Below are 20,093 nucleotides of genomic sequence, written 5' to 3' on the forward strand. Positions count from 1 at the left end.
AATATGCAATCGACAACGTGTCTCTATCGAAACAATCGACATTCGTGAATACTCTAGCTATATGATAAAATGACCTATTATACTTGCTAGGACACTTAATATTATTTTTTTAGATCAGATTATGATCATTTGATATGTGTAGTAACATATTAGCACACAACGAATAATGTGCCTAAAAAAGTTGTCATTTACAAATGGGATAACACCACTAATTATAATTCGTCAGGGGTCTCAGTATCATATATTTTTAATACTAGCATGCAAAGCAACAATTATACGCTCTTTAAACTAAATTACTAAATGATGGCATTTCAATTAAATTGTGCTCTTAAAAATTCTATCATCTAAAATGTGGAATAACTTTTTATTAGACAGCTAAACAATTTAGAACTACAAAGTTTGAAAGATTTGAAGAAAATGTGGGGCATCTTTATCCATACCAAAATCAAAATCATCATTTAGAAATTACGTTAGAATTGTTTCGCAATTCACACTGCTTTGTATTTTATCAGGTTAGACATTATCTATTATATCTACCGACTCCACAATTAAACTCTTCGAGGAAGGTAATTCGAACTTAGGCCTAGGTTAGTCATCCCGTAAATTTATTAACTCTTCGAGGAAGGTAACACCACTCATCCCCCCCAAAAAATACAATGATGTGGCCTCTAACAATACTTGAGAAGTTTTTTTTGTATGAGAGTGTATAAGGAGACACTCATTTATGAGTACTATGAATACCGAACCTCTAAAGCAACCCTCATGCTAAATGTTGATATGCTCTTCTGTTGAGAACCCAACCTTTCCTCAACTCACATATCCAATTTTGCTCTTATTAATGATTTGTATTCGTGATAATTAAGTAATACATTATTTTTTAACAAAAGAAAAACAAAAAAAACTTTGAGCAACCTCAACATCTGAATGACAAAAATACCCTTGTAGGCAATGCAGCTGTATTCAAACGCAAAGGCCCAATTCCGTCAAAATGACAAAGCTAATCCCCCAGCGCCATTTCCGTAATTTACTGGTAACACCAGGACGCTTTGTAAACTCGCAGGGAACCCCAGTTATCAAGTACTTCCTTGCCGCCTCGTGTAGTCGTGTTCGATGATTCTATCGCGACCACCGAAGACGAGCAAAAGCGAGTAAAAGGAAAACATCGCGAAAGAGAAAGGAGAGAGAGACGAAAACCCCGTTCGAATATTCTCACAAATCCCAAAGAGGGAGGAGGAGGAGGAGGATTAGGGTTTCCGCGGTCCCCTGGAACCCTTCTCCCGGGTTCTAGAACCTTCCACGGCGTCTTCGGCGCAGTTTCTAGGGTTTCACGGGTTTGATCTGAGCCGGTCCTCCCATGGCGGAGAAGCTGAGGGATTTGAGCCAGCCGATCGACGTTGCGCTACTGGATGCGACCGTGGCGGCGTTCTATGGCACGGGATCTAAGGAGGAGGTGAGGCTCTTCGTTTAGCGTAATCTCATTGTGTCTTTAGCTCCATTTTTTGTGTCTTGGCTTTTATTTCATGCGGTGGATTTTTGATTTGGTGATGTCTGACGGGAGGTGATGTTCGAATAGGGTTTTGTAGGGGTTTTTGATGTTCCTAGTGTTTTAGCCCACCTTTTTTTATTTGCATTAGAGGAGGCGCTTCTTGAAACGTTCTGATTTGTATTCCTTGATCGAGATTACGATCGTGTCTTGAGAGTTTAACGCGAATTCTCCACGAAAAAAAAAAGTAGTTTTCTGGATGTCACGGTAGCGCTCATTAGTCTATGTTTCCAGGTAGACGGACTCTTGAAACTCTTCCTGGTTGGTTTTGGAAGTTTTCTGCGTTGCAGTCTTGCAGGACTGAATGCGCTATTCTAGAAGTAGAGATTCATTGTATTTTTAAATAGCAATTCTACGTGCATCTATATATTTCCACTTTAAATATGAAAAATCATGGCTTGGCTTTATTTATTTATTGCTTCATTCAGCAACTGCTTTGTCTTTGCCACCTCACTTGTATAAACTTCTTTTATTTGTCTGCTTTTGGCAGAGGTCAGCTGCAGATCAGATATTGCGGGATTTGCAGAATAATCCAGATACTTGGTTGCAAGTGGTTCACATTCTACAGAATTCGCAGAACTTGAACACTAAGTTCTTTGCTCTTCAAGTAAGTCTGGAATCCTTTCTTGCATGTCCTTAATTGCAAAAGCAGACGTACTTTTGAAACTGAATCCAGAAAATCTGAATCGTTTATTGTTACACTGGTCTTAATTATGCCGGGTAAAACGACAAAATCTCAGATTTTTGAGTTATTTCGACAGCTGGGAGTTGCCATGTGGTACCAATCTTTTTTTCACAAAGTTAGTCGGTGTCGCTGAGTTTAGAAACACTTTTGTGGGAGAAAATAATAAGTAACTGTGAGGGTCGTAATGGTTTAATTTATGTGGCTTTATCATATCGCCCTTATAAAATTGTGAAGTGAAGATGAACTACGAAAAAAATGAGGTCTTTGTCAAGATTGATGAACATGAAGGTCAGTACTACCAAAAGATGATAAGCATCCAGCTTCATTAAAACCTTGACTGTCTACTTGTATACTCCCCTTGGAGAGTACTTATAGCTGTAGTTCAATGTACATCTGATATTCATATGGAGGAACAATGGAAGGATTAAGATGATGATGGAAGGATTGCACCAAGAAGCCTATGTCTGACTGCCTTTCATCTGCCATTTCTTCTTTTGTCTTTTTAGGTCTTTTTTATTCTCTTCCACTGGCACTAATTATTCGCGCATCTCCATTATGCCTCCATGTCCTCTTCTTAGCTCACATTTACCTTTCTTTTATTTGCTCACTTGGCTGGATGGATTTTTTGCGCTGATCCATAATATCTCCTGTGGTCTTAAACTTGCAGAAGACCACTTGATTGCAACTGCTGTAGCAACCTTATTCTTTTTAACCCCTCTTTCTTTTGATTCATAGTTTGCTTTCATAATAGATGCATACTTTTTGCTGCTTACACCACTTCATGAGGCTTTCTGATCATCTAGGTGCTTCGTTCAAGCAGGTGTTTTAAATGCACAATTTCTTGAATATTCAGGCACTTATTGCCCTGTTAGTTTCTCGATAATGTTAACCTGTCTGTTATGACATATATTTGTGTTAGATTCATTTATCTGCCTCGCAGATAGTTGAATGATGTACATTTGTTAGTTCTTTTATAATTCTTTCTACTATTTACTTGTTGATTTTAGTATGTGTCTAGAGATTTCTTTAGAATTGTAATGTATGTCTCGATCTTTATTGGAACCTCCTGATAAGTGGAAATTCTCCTTGTATCCTTTCTAGGTATTAGAGAGTGTTATCAAATATAGATGGAATGCTTTGCCGGTTGAACAACGGGATGGAATAAAAAATTATATATCTGATGTTATTGTACAGGTAGAGTCATCTCCAAATCTTTTGATCTATATTAACTTTTGTTTCTTGAGACATTTTTTATTGCTTGAATGCAACTTTCTATATTGTGAAATCTTAATTATGTTCGTTGCCTTTACCTTCCATTGTTTACGTACTCTACCAGCTTTCTAGTAATGAAGTTTCTTTCCGGAGGGAGAGGCTATATGTCAATAAACTTAACATCATATTGGTGCAGGTAACTCTCAAACTCCCTCATTTTAATCGTTTATTACTTTATTATTTTTGGTTTGTTTCTGTGGTCCTTTTTAGAAAAAATAAAAAGCTTTACTAGGATATACCTCTTTCTTCTCCTGACTTGTATTTTTTAATGTTTTTTCTAGATACTGAATACTTTGTTTTTTCTTTTTGATTTTTTGAGTCAGGTCTTAGAGGTTTTTGTGAGTTGCTTCTATTGTCAAATCAGTTTGTTTGATTGTGTTATGTCCTGTAAAAACAGGTTTTAAAGCATGAGTGGCCTGCCAGGTGGAAAACTTTTATTCCTGATCTTGTTTCAGCTGCAAAGAGTAGTGAAACAATCTGCGAAAATTGCATGGCTATATTGAAGGTATGTGTTATTATTTGAAATGGCAATTTTCCTTTGCTAAAATTAGGTATTGTTTGTTTGATATAATCATCAATCATTCAGCTTCTCAGTGAAGAAGTTTTTGATTTCTCACGAGGAGAGATGACACAGCAAAAGATTAAAGAACTTAAACAAACTCTGAATAGGTAAAATTGATCTTGTTGACTTCAATATTCTGTTTTCTGTTTTTTTATTTTTGACATTGAGTCATTGACTATGTTATGTTGGATTCTTCCTAATCATCAGCATATGTATTCCAATTGTTCTGCCAACTTGTGTTTCCTGGTTTAATTGCAATGGTGGCTTGCCTAAAACTTTTATTGCTTAATATTATTTAACATCGTGAACTAGCATGGGGTTGTTGATTTTCAATTTGTGTATGATATGAAGGAAATAATTCTTCTGCATGATTGCTCATTGCTCAATTCCTTATGGGGAAGTTTGCTTTTGAAAATGTATAACTGATCTTTGTCTGCATGCTCCTTGAACGTGACTTTGATGCACTAACTTTGCAAAATTACAATAGATCCGTGAAATTTTCCTTTATATTACTAAATAACTTATTCTGACTTAGAAGAACTAATTAGAAGTTTGATCTATAAAAACTAGCCATTTTGAATCTGTCTTTTGCATTCAAAAATATCGTATTGGTTTTGGCTAAAAGGCAACTAGGATGGGATAACCATCTCTTATGCTAGGAAGGTAACAACCTTCTACATTTAGTTAAATTTGGTAACTTGGAGAAGATGAAAGGTTTTTATAGAAGAAGTTCACTTTCATCAGGGCACACATGTACTTAGCATAGATGACAAGTTATCTATTATTTTGAATTTCTTTTGTCCTTTTCTTATAGAGTTCTTACTTTTATCTTTTCCATTTCATATCATTTCATGTACTTGTTCAGTGATGTGCTCTAGCGCGTGCTTGTTGGCGTGGTCCAAATGCTCAATATCTATTGTGCCGGTGCCTTTTTGGTTATTAATGTAGGGAGTTTCTTGATACTCATCTAGGTTGGCTTGTGCCACCCTGTGTTGATCCTGTGGGTACCCATGTGGACCCTACAGTAAGCTGACACACTACTCAACACGAGAGTGTGTTGGAACATTCTGGCATCCTGTTGACCTATATCAACCTCATGTTGAAGTGTCACAAATTATTTGGGAAGAGAGTGTGTTATCTCACGATAACTGTGAGGGTTGGCAGCTATCATGCCTATGACTAATATGCACTTTTTGTGCCACTATCATGGCAATCCTACTTTACTACAGCTTAGTAGCTTTTTATTTCTTGTGGAGTTATGAGTTCTGCCATACGCAAATTGTGATAGCATCTAGTGACTTTTAAACAATATTTTTAGTGTATTGGTGTTAATTCCATTTTCTGGACTGGGTGCTCTTGGTGCATCCTAGTTACGTGTAAGCTTCCTGCTCTCTTTTATGGGAGAAGGTCTCACATGCTTCCTGCTCTCTTTTTATGGAAAAGTTGTTGGCTTCCTGCTCTCTTACATGGTTAGCATTTGCTCTCTGAAGAAGGTTTTACTGACAATATATATGATTTATCATGGTTCTTTTTTGCTGCCTTTTTTATTTCTGTTGATACTTTACCTTCATTGTTTTTTTATGTGCTTGTCAAAACCTGAAGCTTACTTAAGTTTTACTTTGTTTTGAACAGTGAATTTCAACTCATTCACGAGTTGTGCTTATATGTACTATCAGCATCACAAAGGTCGGAGCTTATACGGGCTACTTTAGCAACACTTCATGCTTTTTTATCGTGGATCCCTCTTGGCTATATATTTGAATCACCACTGGTTCGATTTATTACATTCTTATTTTTAGATAGATATATTTAAATTTTTTATGTTCACCATTGAATTACCAGTGATACTTATTACTTTCTTTGTGCTTTTAATTATTTATTAGCTGGAGACTCTCTTGAAATTCTTTCCAGTGGCTTCGTATCGGAATCTTACACTTCAATGTCTAACAGAGGTATGAGTGTGCTACAGCCTATTCTTTCAACTGAGCAATTAAATGTTGCCAACTTAAATGATTTTTCGCACTCCAAACTCTTGTATCACTAGGCAGGAGATATAGATCATTTTGTTTGAGTTGCATATTGTAAACAGTTCCTATGCGGTTGTGCTGTAATACTTATGTTGTTTTGCAGGTTGCTGCTCTACAGTTTGGTGACTTTTATGATCTCCAGTATGTTAAGATGTATAGCATTTTCACATTGCAATTACAGGTAATTTTCCATTATCCAGAAATTTTTTTGAAGAACATTGTTTATGGCCTTATTTTTTCATTTTAGACAATTTCTTTTCTGCCCTTCAATGCTGAATTGCAAATTGCAATGATGTTTAGACTATTCTGCCTCCTGGAACAAATATCCCGGATGCTTATGCAAATGGATCTAATGAAGAGCAGGTAATTTTTCTTAATCTTTTAACAATATGCTTAAAGTTGACATGCTTTCTATGGGATCATGATATATAGTAGTGTTTGATGATGAGATGAGCGTTATTGCTTTCTTTATATTTTTCTATCATTCCAGGGAACTCAAGCTAATATTCTTTTTTTTTCCCCTAGTGCAGGCATTTATCCAAAACCTCGCTTTGTTTTTCACCTCATTTTTTAAGGCAAGCTCCTTCATTCTTTGTGTTCAACATCCTGAAGTTTTGTTAGATTTGAAGTTTCTGATTCAAATTTCTGAGATGAGTATGAAGAGATAACCTCCCTTTAGTTTTTCTTTACTATTGTAGTAGCTAAACACCATAATTTTCTTACAAAAGTTGCTACCAGACTGAAATGGCTACTAGATTGTGCCTTTTGGATTATCTAACAAGAGCTCGATAATTCTGTTATTTTCCTGATTTCTTCGATGTTGATCTCATGTTTTTTCTTATTCCGGTTTGTGCCTTGAACAGATGAGAATCTAAATTTAAATATAATCTAGAAGAACTTGTCCAAAATGCTATCCATTTGTGCAGGCCCACATACGAATACTGGAAGCTACTCCTGAAAATAGAGCTACATTACTATTGGGTCTTGAATATCTTATCGGAATCTCATATGTTGATGACACAGAGGTTTTCAAGGTATAGAAACTATCTATTAGCAATATTGGAGAAATGGTTGCATATTATGTACCTGCTGACTTAAGTTCTTTATTGTTTGGACAGGTTTGCTTGGACTATTGGAATGTGTTAGTTCTTGAGCTGTTTGAAGCACACCACCAGATGGATCCTGCAGCCACTGCTAGCTTAATGGGACTCCAGGTACCTCTAATTTGGTAATTCTGTTTGCTAGTGTAAATTCTTTTGGTGCATTACCTTTTCTTCCTTTTGTTTGCTCTTCCCTAGAGTGCATCAAATTATTTGCAGGGGCCAACTTTATTCTTTTTTCTAGACTGGAGAGGGAATAGGTAACACAGTATGTTCGTGTCTTCAGTATTTTGAGTTCTTATTGTTTGATTTCGTCACCCTTTTAGGTGCTGTCTTCAAGCAATTTCATTTGAAAATCCTTCTACTGAAGGTTGGTGAGGGACTAGTTTTTTTTAAATTTAAGTACACTCAGTGTTGGTGATGCTCGTGGTGGTTTTGAGTGTGGTATTAATCATTTTTGTTCTGTAGAATGTAAATACACAAGTATTATTTGCTTTGCTACCTATATTACAAGACATCGATGGATTATAGTGAGAATGAAAGCTAATGAGATGTGCAAATTAAGAAGTTGTGCTGAGTTTGAAAGGACAAATTAGCACCGAAGCATTGTCGTTCAGCCTTTATGAGCTAAACAGACAGATTCTGTGTAAAAATAAGATAATTAGGTCTTTCGATTGTGTTGATTGACAATTGCAATTGATACAATGTGCACGTAGGTACTCTTTGCCAGCTTCTACTAATGTATATTCCTCTTGTTAATTGTTATATCAGTGCATTTATCTTGTACATAGCTGACATTGCTGCGTCTATACTCTATTATCTTTAGTTCAACATGAATGTACTTCAATTCATTTCTGTGAGTATTTTGTCTATGCACATACTTATGTTCCTGTGCCTGTGCACATTTGCATTCCCATTGCTTGTTTTTCTGCGCATGTGTACATCTGCATTGTGGAATCCTTAGTTGTTACTTTGGTCGTGCTTAAGCATGACTTGCTTGTTTCTTTCTTATGAATTTCTTCCCACCTGCAATGAGAAAGGAAATGTAATGTTAACCAACTTTCTGTCTAGCTATATATTTGTTTCCCATTGTCGATAAGCTTCTGAGAAATGAGATAGAAATTTCTTTCAGTTACTGCACTAGAAGAGGTTATACTGGCAAAGAGAATATTTCTTACTCTTATTGATCTCACCCCCGCAACGTTCAGTGATACTTATGCTGTCCTAGATTGATTGTGTTTCTTAGACAAACTTAGTCCAATTTCTTACTTATGTTGCTGTTTGAAGTTAAAGAAAAGTCGCCAATATATGATGACTTTCGAAACAAGTGCTCGAGGTTGTGTCTGCAAAATGTGCTCGGTTCTGCAGTTCCACCTATCTCTACTTCTTTATGGACATTGTACTTGGCATATGAGATTATCAGTAACATGCTAACTTTTGCATCTATGTACTGTTTTTGTAATTTTTGATTAAGCTTGTTCTAATAGATGAGTAATCTGTAAATTGACTAAATTCTTTATTGCCTTTTCAGTTACAATTTCTACACCATATTTTACTTGTCCAGAATGAGATCATCTTTTTTTAATAGACTGATTGGATTCATGTATTGCCTTGTCAGTTTTGATGTGGCATCTACATAATTATCTGTATGCTTGCTCTCTGACACAGTCTTCTAATTCTGCAGGTCACGGTAATACCTGGAATGGTTGATGGTCTGGGTTCACCTCTCCTACAAAGGCGCCAGCTTTACTCAGGTCCATTATCAAAGTTAAGAATGCTCATGATTTGTCGTATGGCAAAGCCTGAGGAGGTATTGATCGTTGAAGATGAAAATGGGAATATCGTACGAGAAACTTTGAAGGACAATGATGTTCTCGTTCAGTATAAGGTCTGGTACCTAAGGATCATTGATGCCTTTGATTGTATTTGCTCATTGTATGCACTTGTCTCATGTCTGTCCTTTTAGTTTAATGTTTCCCTCAGTGAATCTTTTCGCAGAAGGTGCTTAGTTTAATGGTTTATTCTACAAGAGAAAATACTAAGCTTTGTAGATGGGGATTTGAATTGCTTAGTTTTTGAAGAGGTTGCTCCGAGCTTTTTATTCTGAAGACTGCTCTATCAAAAAGTTAATATTGCTTATTAGATGCTTTCTTGCACTTCTTTTGATGCCCTTTTTTTGGCTGACATTAATTTGACTTCTTTCCATTTGTAGATCATGAGGGAAACATTGATCTACTTGTCACACCTCGACCTTGAGGATACGGAACAGCAGGTAAGAATGATCATCAACTTTCTGATATGTATTTCTGAAATCATCTGCTCTGTAATCATTATGCTGTCCTAGCAAAATTTATCTGAAACTGATGTCTTGAAAGGAAGCTACCTGTGTTTGTTAAACAAAGTGGAGTTTAGGCTATATATCCTTCATAGTTTATACTGGTAAATACTATTGCAAAGCAGAGGGAGTAAAGATAAACAAGGTGACAATAAAAGTGAACTTGTAGGTGGTTTTGGAGTTCAGCTTTACTGTTGTGGCATGACTAAATATGTGTTGTCAAATGCTTGTAAGTCTTATATAGTGATTCTTAGCTGTCACTTTGACAGGATTTGTTGGATATGGTAGAAAACTTTATGTTCTAGGTATTAAGAGTCCCAGGTGGTAAACCCCTTATGTCTTTGCGGATCATAGCTATGGAGGTAAAAAGAGGGTCTCTCAGTACACGAGGCTCCCTATGTGAGGCATATGAAGAGAAAATCCATGCAACTTTACTCATTTTTGAGGAGGTTGTTTCCAAGACTTAAAACTTATAACCTCCTAGGCAATAGGAGTCTGCTACACTAACAGAGAAAATCTATGGCAATAGTTATGGAGGTGTCTGAACTGAAAATTGTCTGTAGATTAACTAATTTGACATTTCTGAGGAGGTTGTTTCCAAGACTTAAAACCTATAACCTCCTGTATACTAATAGTACACCTTACTCGAGGTGTCTGAACTGAAAATTGCTGATAGCTTAACTAATTTGACATACATGTTGTGATTTATAAATATTGCTAAATTTGCACCGTTTTAATGGTTGAGTACTAGATTAATAAAGAATATGCTATAAAATATGAAAACATTGTTAAACAATGTGACTGAAGAATTACTTCTATAAGTGGTTGTTGAGAATCTTTTGTTATCCAAAACTTACATAAGTTCCCCAAGAACTCTAATATTAGATTAGACTTGAGCAAGGGATGAGTTTCTTGGGGGAACCAGAGAAACTGACATATTTTTGAGTAAATTGGAGTGCTGATCATTTTTTTTTGGGGAAAAAAAAAGGAGCATTCACCTATTCTTAATCAAAGAGGGACAAACACTTCTGCAGGACTCCATCACAGTAGATCACGTACGGGAGGAACTTGATTCCAACAAAGGGGCTTTTTCACTTTGAACTAGGATCGCGAGTTACGCCAATATGGTCCCACAATCTTCCCTCTCATATGTAATTGAGTGCCCCCAGTTAACTGTAAAAAGAAGTTTTTGGAAGCTATATCATAGCTCCTGTGTTAGTTTGCTCAGGACTTATTAGCACTGGAATTCCAAATTTTAAAGTTTGTTATACAAATTTTTGTAAGCATTTACAGATGAACATTTGATATGGTATAATTTATCAGTAGTTTCCTTTTCATGAATATAAAGTTGAACATATGCAGTTTTTAATATGAGACATTGTAAGAAGGCCTTGTGATTGGTGGTTTCAGAAATCGTAACAACTGCCAATTATAGTACAATATCGTTCTTTGTTCTCAAATTTTTCATTCTGATATTGTATTTATGTAGTATTTAGTATCTTCAACATAGGTAAGCATCTCATTTCATATGTTTTTTTTATCTTACTTTAGATGCTGAAGAAGTTAAGTAAACAATTGAATGGAGAGGATTGGAGTTGGAACAATTTAAATACGTTATGCTGGGCGATTGGATCAATATCTGGTTCAATGATGGAGGAACAGGTATGCTATCACCAGATACTGCTTAATGTCAAGATATTGTATATCAGTATATTTTGAAGGGCAGCTTCATCTTTAAAGATCCATTATCATTGCTGTTCTATTTAGGATACAACTACTTCTAAATGATTATTTATAACTATTTAGTTGTTTAGGGACATTATATTTAATTCTGGACTCTTATTCAACAGGAAAATAGGTTCTTAGTGATGGTCATTCGTGATTTGTTGAATCTTTGTGAAATTACCAAGGGGAAGGATAACAAAGCCGTCATAGCAAGTAACATCATGTAGGTCTTTTTAGTTTTAAGTTCTCATATTTCATAAATTTGCAATTCTTTGACTTTTGCTGCATATATCAGGTATGTGGTGGGCCAGTACCCAAGGTTTCTTAGGGCTCACTGGAAGTTTCTGAAGACAGTGGTCAATAAGTTGTTTGAGTTTATGCATGAAACACACCCAGGAGTTCAGGTGCATAGTTTTTCTTTTTGTTGCTTTATCTTTAAAACAACAGTAGCATGGATTTGTGATACTTTGGGGCATATTGTTGTAGTGAACTAATATACAGTACATTGCATGCCACATGTATTTCTATATATACCTATGAATGTGGAGCCCACTTAAACTGAAGCACATGCAGATCCTAAAAAGGAAATTTAGGAGGCCTTGTTTGTGATTTGTAGTATAGGTATCGGTACATTTTGTTTTACAGCTTCTTCCCCTTTCTTCTGGTTGAAAAGAGGGTGATGGGGGAGTTGTTCTAATCAACTTATGTCTCTTTTCCAGTTCCCATTCTTTGTGATTTCTGCACCACCCCTCAGATTGTTTATAAGAAACTTTCATTAAAAGTGCTTCAATAAGACACCTCCCATTATGTAGGTTTCACAACTTCTGTTTTTTGCATGCCTTTACATGGCTCATCTCTCTCTCTCTGCTTTTTGCTGCTTCTAGTTTGTGGAGCACCTTGTGTCCTCCTGAATTTGATGTAGAAGACATTTTTGCATATACTTTTTTTAAAATGCTTCTGTGCACAAGATTGACTTAATTGTCTTTGCAGGACATGGCCTGTGACACTTTTCTTAAAATTGTTCAGAAATGTAAACGCAAGTTCGTGATTAAGCAGGTATAGTTTGTCAATTATTAAAATTACATCTTTAGTCTTGGCTGCTAGAGATATTAGATCACATTCACAAGCACATCTACATGTATTTGTACATGTCACAAGATTGTTTATCTGCCTATTTGAACAACTGTTGTTCCTTTACACTGGTTTGCTAGTAACGATATCATATCAAAGACAACACTAAGGTTGTTCAATTATAATTGTGATCTTGTGGTTGAAAATAAATTATTAGATACAATCATTAGGGTTTTACCTAACTTTTTCCCCTAATTTAAAAGCGAATTTGATCAATAGTATTGGATACTAATAATTGTTGTATGCTTCAAATAGATGTACTCTAAATCTCAAAATTTTGTTATGCAATTTGACTTAAATATGTATGTAACTTTTAGCTTCATGACATCTGTTTTGATGGTGATTCCTTCCTATTGCATAATATTTGATGTGTCACACCAATATCTAGGGCTAAAATACTTTCCAGTAGCCATCAAAAGCTACTTTAAGCTCTAAAAAAAGCGTCATATCTAGTTTGGTGTGTGCCATGACCTGGAAGTGTGCTAGCGGCACATCACAATGTGCCTACACTTGGCAGGACATATGCCAGTGTCATGAGGTGTGCCAACACCACGCATGCCATCCCAAGCTAGCGTCGGCATGCCTGTGCCATTTTTGTGAGAATCCTGTATTGTTGTTCTACCATGACAAGTTTGTTGGTAACAGCAATACAATATCATAATCAATGTTTTATTTTCAATGCATCCATGATTTCGTTTGTAATTAATATATTGAGAGAATGGTATATGCTTTCGGACTTGAGTTTTTTTTGGTCAGTTCTTTCAATCATGCTAAAGGTCTTGATTATTTATGTTTGTTAAAGATTCTACCCTGCATGTCCTAAGTTATTCATGGTGACTACTGATGCATGTATTGCTTGAAATCTTTTTTCTTCTTTCCCATCAAGTGGTGCAAAAGTAGGAGAATAAACTAAGCAGGGATATTATTAATCTCTGGACTCTAAAATTTACTGAAAAGAGTATAGGGTTCAGTAAAGTGGCTATGTTGAACCTGATTTCCATAGTCGACTCAATTAATTTGGTCTTCCGGTGCTAATGTGTTTATGTTCTTGATTGTCTTGATTTTGTGCTTGCATCTTATTTCTTGTATTGAAATTCCTAAACAGTTAGATCTCCGGTCACTTATGGAATTTTGATTTCTGGCATTCTGCAGGAAGGGAAAGCTGTAAAATTTTTGTATATCATAGATTCATGTTGAGAAACTTTTATTTAGGAGCTACCTTTCATGCAAATTTCCTTCTACTTCTGTCTAGATGGGAATATTAGTTTGTTTACTAGATACTCTTCTTTTGCTTGTTTTATCAGTGTTTGGTTGCAGTATGTAGACTTCTATAGGTTCATTACCTTCCAAAATAGGAGATCACTGCCTTTATGTGCTCGAACTATCAGCACATAGTTTTCTCACAATTCTAACTGTCTATCTAGGTTGGCGAAAATGAACCCTTCTTATCTGAACTTCTGACCGGCCTTCCAATTACAGTTGCAGATCTTGAGGCTCATCAGATTCATACGTTTTATGAATCGGTATTTAATATATCTGGCTGCAAATATTTAGCAGTTAACCCTCTCTCCATGAGAAGTCACCATATTGATATTTTCACAGGTTGGTCACATGATTCATGCAGAATCTGATCCTTCTAAGAGGGATGAGTATTTGAAAAGACTAATGGATCTTCCAAATCAGGTAGGTCAATTTGCTGTATCTTATGATTTGTCCTCCTTTTATTTCTTTTTATCTTCTCAGCATCATCTTTTAAAGGATGTTCTCTCTCTACTGTTGATGGCATACGATCTGTTTGTATGGTTTATGGTTTCTGCAGAAATGGGCTGAAATTATTGGACAGGCCAGCAAAAGTGTTGATGTCCTGAAGAATCAAGATGTTATTAGAACAGTTCTTAATATATTGCAGGTATTATAAGCAAAGCTTGATGGAGGCTCTTGATTGACATCATGATATTCTTCTTTTAAGGATATCTGCTGTTGGATGTATTAGATAATACTTTCATATGCGTGATTGAATGTGATGATGATCGTTTTTGTCTATTTTTGAGGTCAAGTATTGGGTAAGTGTAATACCATAGAGCAAGGACAACCCGAAACAGTGACGAAGCATTTAAGCTGCATTCCTCTGGCTAAATGTATCCTGTGGTTGATCTATGGACATTTCAACTTGTTCTACACTCTTTAGTTGAAGAAGTTGGAAATAATATAGTAATATACCACTCAGTGAAATCTTTGGGCCTTTATGGGGTTTGTGCATGCAAATACAAAATTCCAATTCCCGGTACTTGGCTACAAATTGAAGGTTGTGTTGAAATTTTAATATATAAACACTTCTAGTGTTCTAGCTTATAAGATGAAAGTTCTCACACTTCAGTTCGTGCTTGTGCAGTCTTGATATTTGTATTGTGTTATTAATTGGAGCATTTGATAGCATTTGTTGAAAGTCTCTGAGATAGTTGTTTTATACTTTTATGAGTTTATCTATATGGTTCATAATGGAGCCATGTAGAGCTATTGGACCAAATACCATTTGGACTAGTTGAAGGTTTCACTATTTTATTTATTCAAAATAATGTAAACAAAATAGTTAATGGATCTTCTTAGCTGGTTCTTCTTTTGTATAAAATTATAGGCAACATACTAAATGTGCACCTTACCAAGGGAAGTCTGGTTCTGCCCTTATATGCATTAATTTTGTCTATGTGGATATTAAGTGCTTGTGTTTATTGATGATTGACAGACAAACACCAGCGTTGCTAGTTCACTTGGGCAATATTTCTTCCCACAAATATCATTAATATTCTTGGACATGCTTACAGTTTACAGGCAAGGACTATAGTACACCATTGATGTTTTATTACGCAATAGTCTGTTTCTTCTTTCTAATTTACTCATTCCTGATCCTCCAATCACTTGGGACAGTTGACTGCTTTAGTGCATCTTGATATATAGGGAAACTCATAGATCAAATATTGAAACATTTTGCCTGTACATTAAAACATTTTGCTGATGCTCGTTTTGGTTTTGACATCAGAATGTACAGTGAACTAATATCAAACACTATTGCTGAAGGAGGGCCTTTTGCTTCAAGAACGTCTTATGTGAAACTTTTGCGGTACATTAAAATATGAAACATTGCCAGATTTGTCTTTGTACATTGCATTTCATCTTGTAGTTGGCTAAGAAGTCTAACATCATGTACTTCTATGCTTATAGATCTGTAAAGAGGGAGACGCTAAAACTGATTGAGACGTTTGTAGACAAAGCTGAAGATCAACCACATATTGGAAAACAGTTTGTTCCACCAATGATGGATCCTGTCCTTGCTGACTATGCTAGAAATGTGCCCGATGCCAGGGAATCTGAAGTCTTATCTTTATTTGCTACCATTATAAACAAGTATGCTACAAATCACAATAATTCCATTTTTCTCTTTTGATCATTAGGCACATGGTCGACACTAATTAGCTAGGTTCTCTATGTGTTGCTACTTTTTTTTTTAAATACTTTTGAGAAAACTAGCTTCTTTGAGTTATCTGATGTCCTTATTGTCGATTTGCACTGTACATGCATACAATATGGTCTACGCTAACCTCCCCAGCAGATGTCATAATTCCTTGCGATATTCTTGATTGACCTATATCAACCTTTCATCCTCTCCTTGTGGAGAATCAGAATATTGATTCAATGAACAAATTGGAGGCATCCACACATGAAGTCTCTTCATCCCTGGCAGACTTGCCCTGCTTACATCTGTTTGGTGCATGCCACAATGTCTACTTTTGAATATTCCATCATTTGGTGTTGTAATGACTAACAAGTAACTATTTGCACCAAGATAATTTATTTTCTAGCTCTTTTAGCCTTTATGGAATTATCACTCGCAGATACAAAGGTGCAATGATGGAGGATGTACCCCGCATCTTTGAAGCTGTTTTCCAGTGCACTCTTGAGGTAATAATTGTTTCCTAGTTTGGAACATAGAAGATTCAGTTTCTGATGGTTTTCTTAAGTGTGCATAAAATTTCTTTTCTGTATTATGTAGATGACCACATCCAAGTTCTTTTCTGTATTATGTAGATGATCACCAAGAATTTTGAAGATTATCCTGAGCATCGCCTCAAGTTCTTCTCCTTACTTCGTGCAATTGGCACCCATTGTTTTCGAGCTTTAATTCAGTTGTCAAGTCAGGTTCAGTAATATATCCTTTTATGAACTTGTATAGCTCTCGAGTTACTTTTTGGTCCATTGTTAATGACTGTTGTTACTATCTCTATCCAGCAACTGAAACTTGTAATGGACTCTATAAATTGGGCTTTTCGGCATACTGAGAGAAACATTGCAGAGACTGGACTTACTCTGTTGTTGGAAATGCTGAAGAACTTCCAGGTCAGATTTAACCCAACCTTGGTCACTTGGTCAGCAATTATTAAAATGTGTCTGCAGATATTCCAACATTTTGCTGTCATATCATCTTTCAGGCTTCAGAATTCTGTAATCAATTCTATAGAACTTATTATTTGACGATCGAGCAAGAGATTTTTGCTGTTCTCACAGACACATTTCACAAACCAGGTTTTAAGCTGCACGTTTTAGTGCTACAGCATTTATTTTGCCTGGTAAGTTGAATAATTGCTATTTAGCTACTCCTTTTCTTACTCATTCTGCTGAGTACTGTTTGGCTGTTTTCTGGTTGATGTTTAGGTAGATTCTGGTTCATTAACTGAGCCTCTGTGGGACGCCGCTGCGGTACCCTATCCATTTCCTAATAATATGATGTTTGTTCGTGATTACACCATAAAGCTTTTGGGATCATCATTTCCAAATATGACATCAGCGGAGGTAGGAATCTGACGTTCAACACTTCTTTTCATTTTTAATCCTGGACGAACATGAAGAGATAATGTTTTTCTCAGGTAACACAATTTGTGGATGGGCTTTTTGGGTCAAAAACTGATCTTCCAACATTTAAGAATCACATTAGGGATTTCCTCGTCCAATCAAAAGAGTTCTCTGCACAGGTAACTCAGATTAGTTATTTGATTGTTATGTGAACATTTCAATCAATATTTCACTTGTGGAGAGTTTTTTTCCTGTGCTATTTCTCCGTAGGAAAGCTGTCATTTATTCCAAAAGGTTGTTTTCTCGTTGATATTTATGTTTGTTGGTTTCCCTTCTTTCTGTTTCTACAACACTTAGTTCTTGCTGTAATGCTTTTGCCTTCGGTATGCAGGACAACAAAGATCTTTATGCTGAAGAGGCTGCTGCACAGAGAGAGAAGGAGCGCCAAAGGATGCTGACCATTCCTGGGCTCATCGCCCCCAGTGAGTTGCAAGATGAGATGGTGGACTCGTAGTGGTCGATGACTCCCGCAACTAATCCAATGGTTTTCATTTTACTTCCCTTAACGGCCTTCCTAATTCTGAGGGAGTGCATCGAATCATTTGCGAGATTGTCTAGAGGAGCGCCGCGCCATGTGTTTCTATTGTCTTTTTTCCCCTCCTGATGATTTTCCCTAATTTGATTGATAGATAGTGAAAACAAATTGTGCTGCCTCTGGAGCTGTTTGGACTGCTGGTGATACTTGCTGGCTTGTGGCAAAGCCTGGTTGAAGTAGCAGCAGCTCTTGCGAAGAGTGTATGTATTTGCTAAAAATAGGTGTGTTGGTGATGTGTTTATCCATCCATAGCATGTGCTAGGGCTTCAACGTTTGTGCTTATTTACTGGTGATAGTGCTTGACAGCATTTACACAGCTGACACTTTCCATATCAGAATGGAAATTTTGTTCTTCAGTGTATCCCAATTTCTTCTGCGTTTTAAATACTTGTTTATCTTCTGTTTTTTTAACCGTGGATTCTTTCCTGAACTTGCCAAAAAATCTAGTTATCGAACCCCATTATTTCTCCGAGATGTAAATAAAAGGCTGTTTGCTGTTTGAGTCCTAACTCTACATCCCCGGAAGCACGCTCTCTTTGCATTTATTACTATTTTTTTGGGTAAAAAATTCCCGGTTTTTTTTTGGATGACCAGACGGCTCTTCTCGCCCTTTCCACAACCTCCGAGGCATCTGGACACTGAAAGCGTTTCCACTCAATCAGACACTGCCAAGTACTCCAAAGTAGCGAATCCTCCATACACGTCTGAGCTGCACAAGATGAACTACCTCCACCTCCCCCCCCCCCCTTCAAACGCAGTCCATCCATCCGAGCCCACGTCTACGGACGGCTCTACTTGTGGCTCCCAATACAACCCCACTCCACTCACCTTTTTCATCCCCCATCAACTTCTTCCCCACCTCTCAAGTCTTCTAAACTCCTCCACTGCCTTCCTTCTCCCCACGTACTCGCATACTATACCACAAGTGCTACTTAATATTCAGACTCACCCTTCTCCTTCTTTAAGCTCTAATCAATCCCCCCTCTCCTCCTCCTCCTCCTCCTCCAAATGTACACCCTCCCCCCCCACTGCCACCTCCTCCGCCTCTCCTGCCGCGCCGTCTCCACCACGCGTCGCCCTTCCCATGCCGCCGCGTCACCCGCAGCCCCCTCCTCGCTCCGCTCCACCTGGCAACACCGGGCCTGGGTCGCCGCTGGCTCCGCTGCCGTCCTCTCCTCCTTATCCAACTCGCTCTCCATCGCCGCCGACACCGGCTCATTCCTTGAGCCGCTCCTCGCCGCCTACCTCGGGTACCTCGTTGCTGATCTCGCCACCGGCGTCTATCACTGGGCCATCGACAACTACGGCGACGCCTCCACCCCGGTCTTCGGCTCCCAGATCGAGGCCTTCCAGGGCCACCACAAGTACCCCTCCACCATTACCAAGCGCCAGTTCGCCAACAACCTGCACGCCCTCGCACGCGTGGCGGCGTTCGTCGTGCCGGCCGCCGACGCCCTCGCGGGCGGCCACGCGGGCGCGCACGCGTTCGTGGGCACGTGCGCTGGGTGCGTGGTGCTGAGCCAGCAGTTCCACGCGTGGGCGCACGAGAAGAGGGGGCGGCTGCCGGCCGCGGTGGCGGCGATGCAGGAGGCCCGGGTGCTGGTGTCCCGCACCGAGCACGCGGCGCACCACCGGGAGCCGTACGACGGCAACTACTGCATCGTGAGCGGGGCGTGGAATCGGGTACTGGACGAGCGGAAGGTGTTCGAGGCGATGGAGATGGTGGTCTTCTTCAAGTTCGGGCTCCGGCCGAGGTCGTGGAGCGACACGGCGGCGGAGTGGAGGGAGGAGAAAGGCGGCAACCTTACCGGGGAATACATATAAGCAAAAATTTGGAGGATTTTTTTTTTCTCTTCGGTGTATTCTTTTGGGAGTAATTAATTCTTGAATTGATGCTTTCAGACTGTATGTAGTTTGGTTTTACGCCTTGTTGTATAGTGGAATACCACATGATAACTAAATTGGAACTCTGCTCTCTTCTTGGACACACGAGGAGAAGGAACCTTATAATTAAGGGCTTAATTGCATATTTGCCTCATAAACTATGAGTTGATATCCAAAATACCCTTAAATATTATTATAATCTTTAAAGGAAACTCGCGTTGATAACTAAAAGTTTGTCCATCTAAATTATAGATGTAAGTATTATATCGTATATAATTGAAAAGGTAAATTATAAGTTTCTTAAAAAATTTAGGGTGTAATGTGATATTTAGATCATAATGCAAGCTAATTCTATTGGGCTTCTTGCTATCCTATTTGGCCCAATTAAA

At 37.7% G+C, this 20,093-nt stretch overlaps 2 protein-coding genes across 2 annotated transcripts; both read left to right on the plus strand.

The window, feature by feature from the left end:
• The first annotated feature begins 1,105 nt into the window (after nt 1-1,105).
• LOC140794970 (protein EXPORTIN 1A-like) lies at nt 1,106-18,181 on the plus strand. Its single transcript, XM_073147273.1, has 32 exons — nt 1,106-1,450; nt 2,034-2,150; nt 3,330-3,422; nt 3,565-3,636; nt 3,898-4,005; nt 4,087-4,169; nt 5,695-5,833; nt 5,946-6,014; nt 6,193-6,270; nt 6,390-6,452; nt 6,620-6,664; nt 7,016-7,123; nt 7,208-7,303; nt 8,874-9,077; nt 9,402-9,461; nt 11,076-11,186; nt 11,375-11,472; nt 11,545-11,653; nt 12,240-12,305; nt 13,805-13,903; nt 13,983-14,063; nt 14,200-14,289; nt 15,124-15,209; nt 15,418-15,498; nt 15,600-15,782; nt 16,271-16,337; nt 16,464-16,574; nt 16,665-16,772; nt 16,865-17,002; nt 17,088-17,225; nt 17,300-17,404; nt 17,617-18,181. Exons 1-32 carry the CDS (start codon nt 1,355-1,357, stop codon nt 17,737-17,739), a joined length of 3,225 nt encoding a protein of 1,074 aa, XP_073003374.1. The 5' UTR covers nt 1,106-1,354; the 3' UTR covers nt 17,740-18,181.
• A 401-nt stretch (nt 18,182-18,582) lies between these two features.
• LOC140794971 (fatty acid desaturase 4, chloroplastic-like) lies at nt 18,583-19,847 on the plus strand. Its single transcript, XM_073147274.1, has one exon. The coding sequence runs from the start codon at nt 18,829-18,831 to the stop codon at nt 19,642-19,644; it is 816 nt and encodes a 271-aa protein (XP_073003375.1). The 5' UTR covers nt 18,583-18,828; the 3' UTR covers nt 19,645-19,847.
• The last annotated feature ends 246 nt before the right edge of the window (nt 19,848-20,093 follow it).

This window comes from Typha latifolia, chromosome 9 (assembly GCF_019914945.1).
Source record: "Typha latifolia isolate L0001 chromosome 9, TyphaL0001v2, whole genome shotgun sequence".
Lineage (NCBI taxonomy): Eukaryota > Viridiplantae > Streptophyta > Magnoliopsida > Poales > Typhaceae > Typha > Typha latifolia.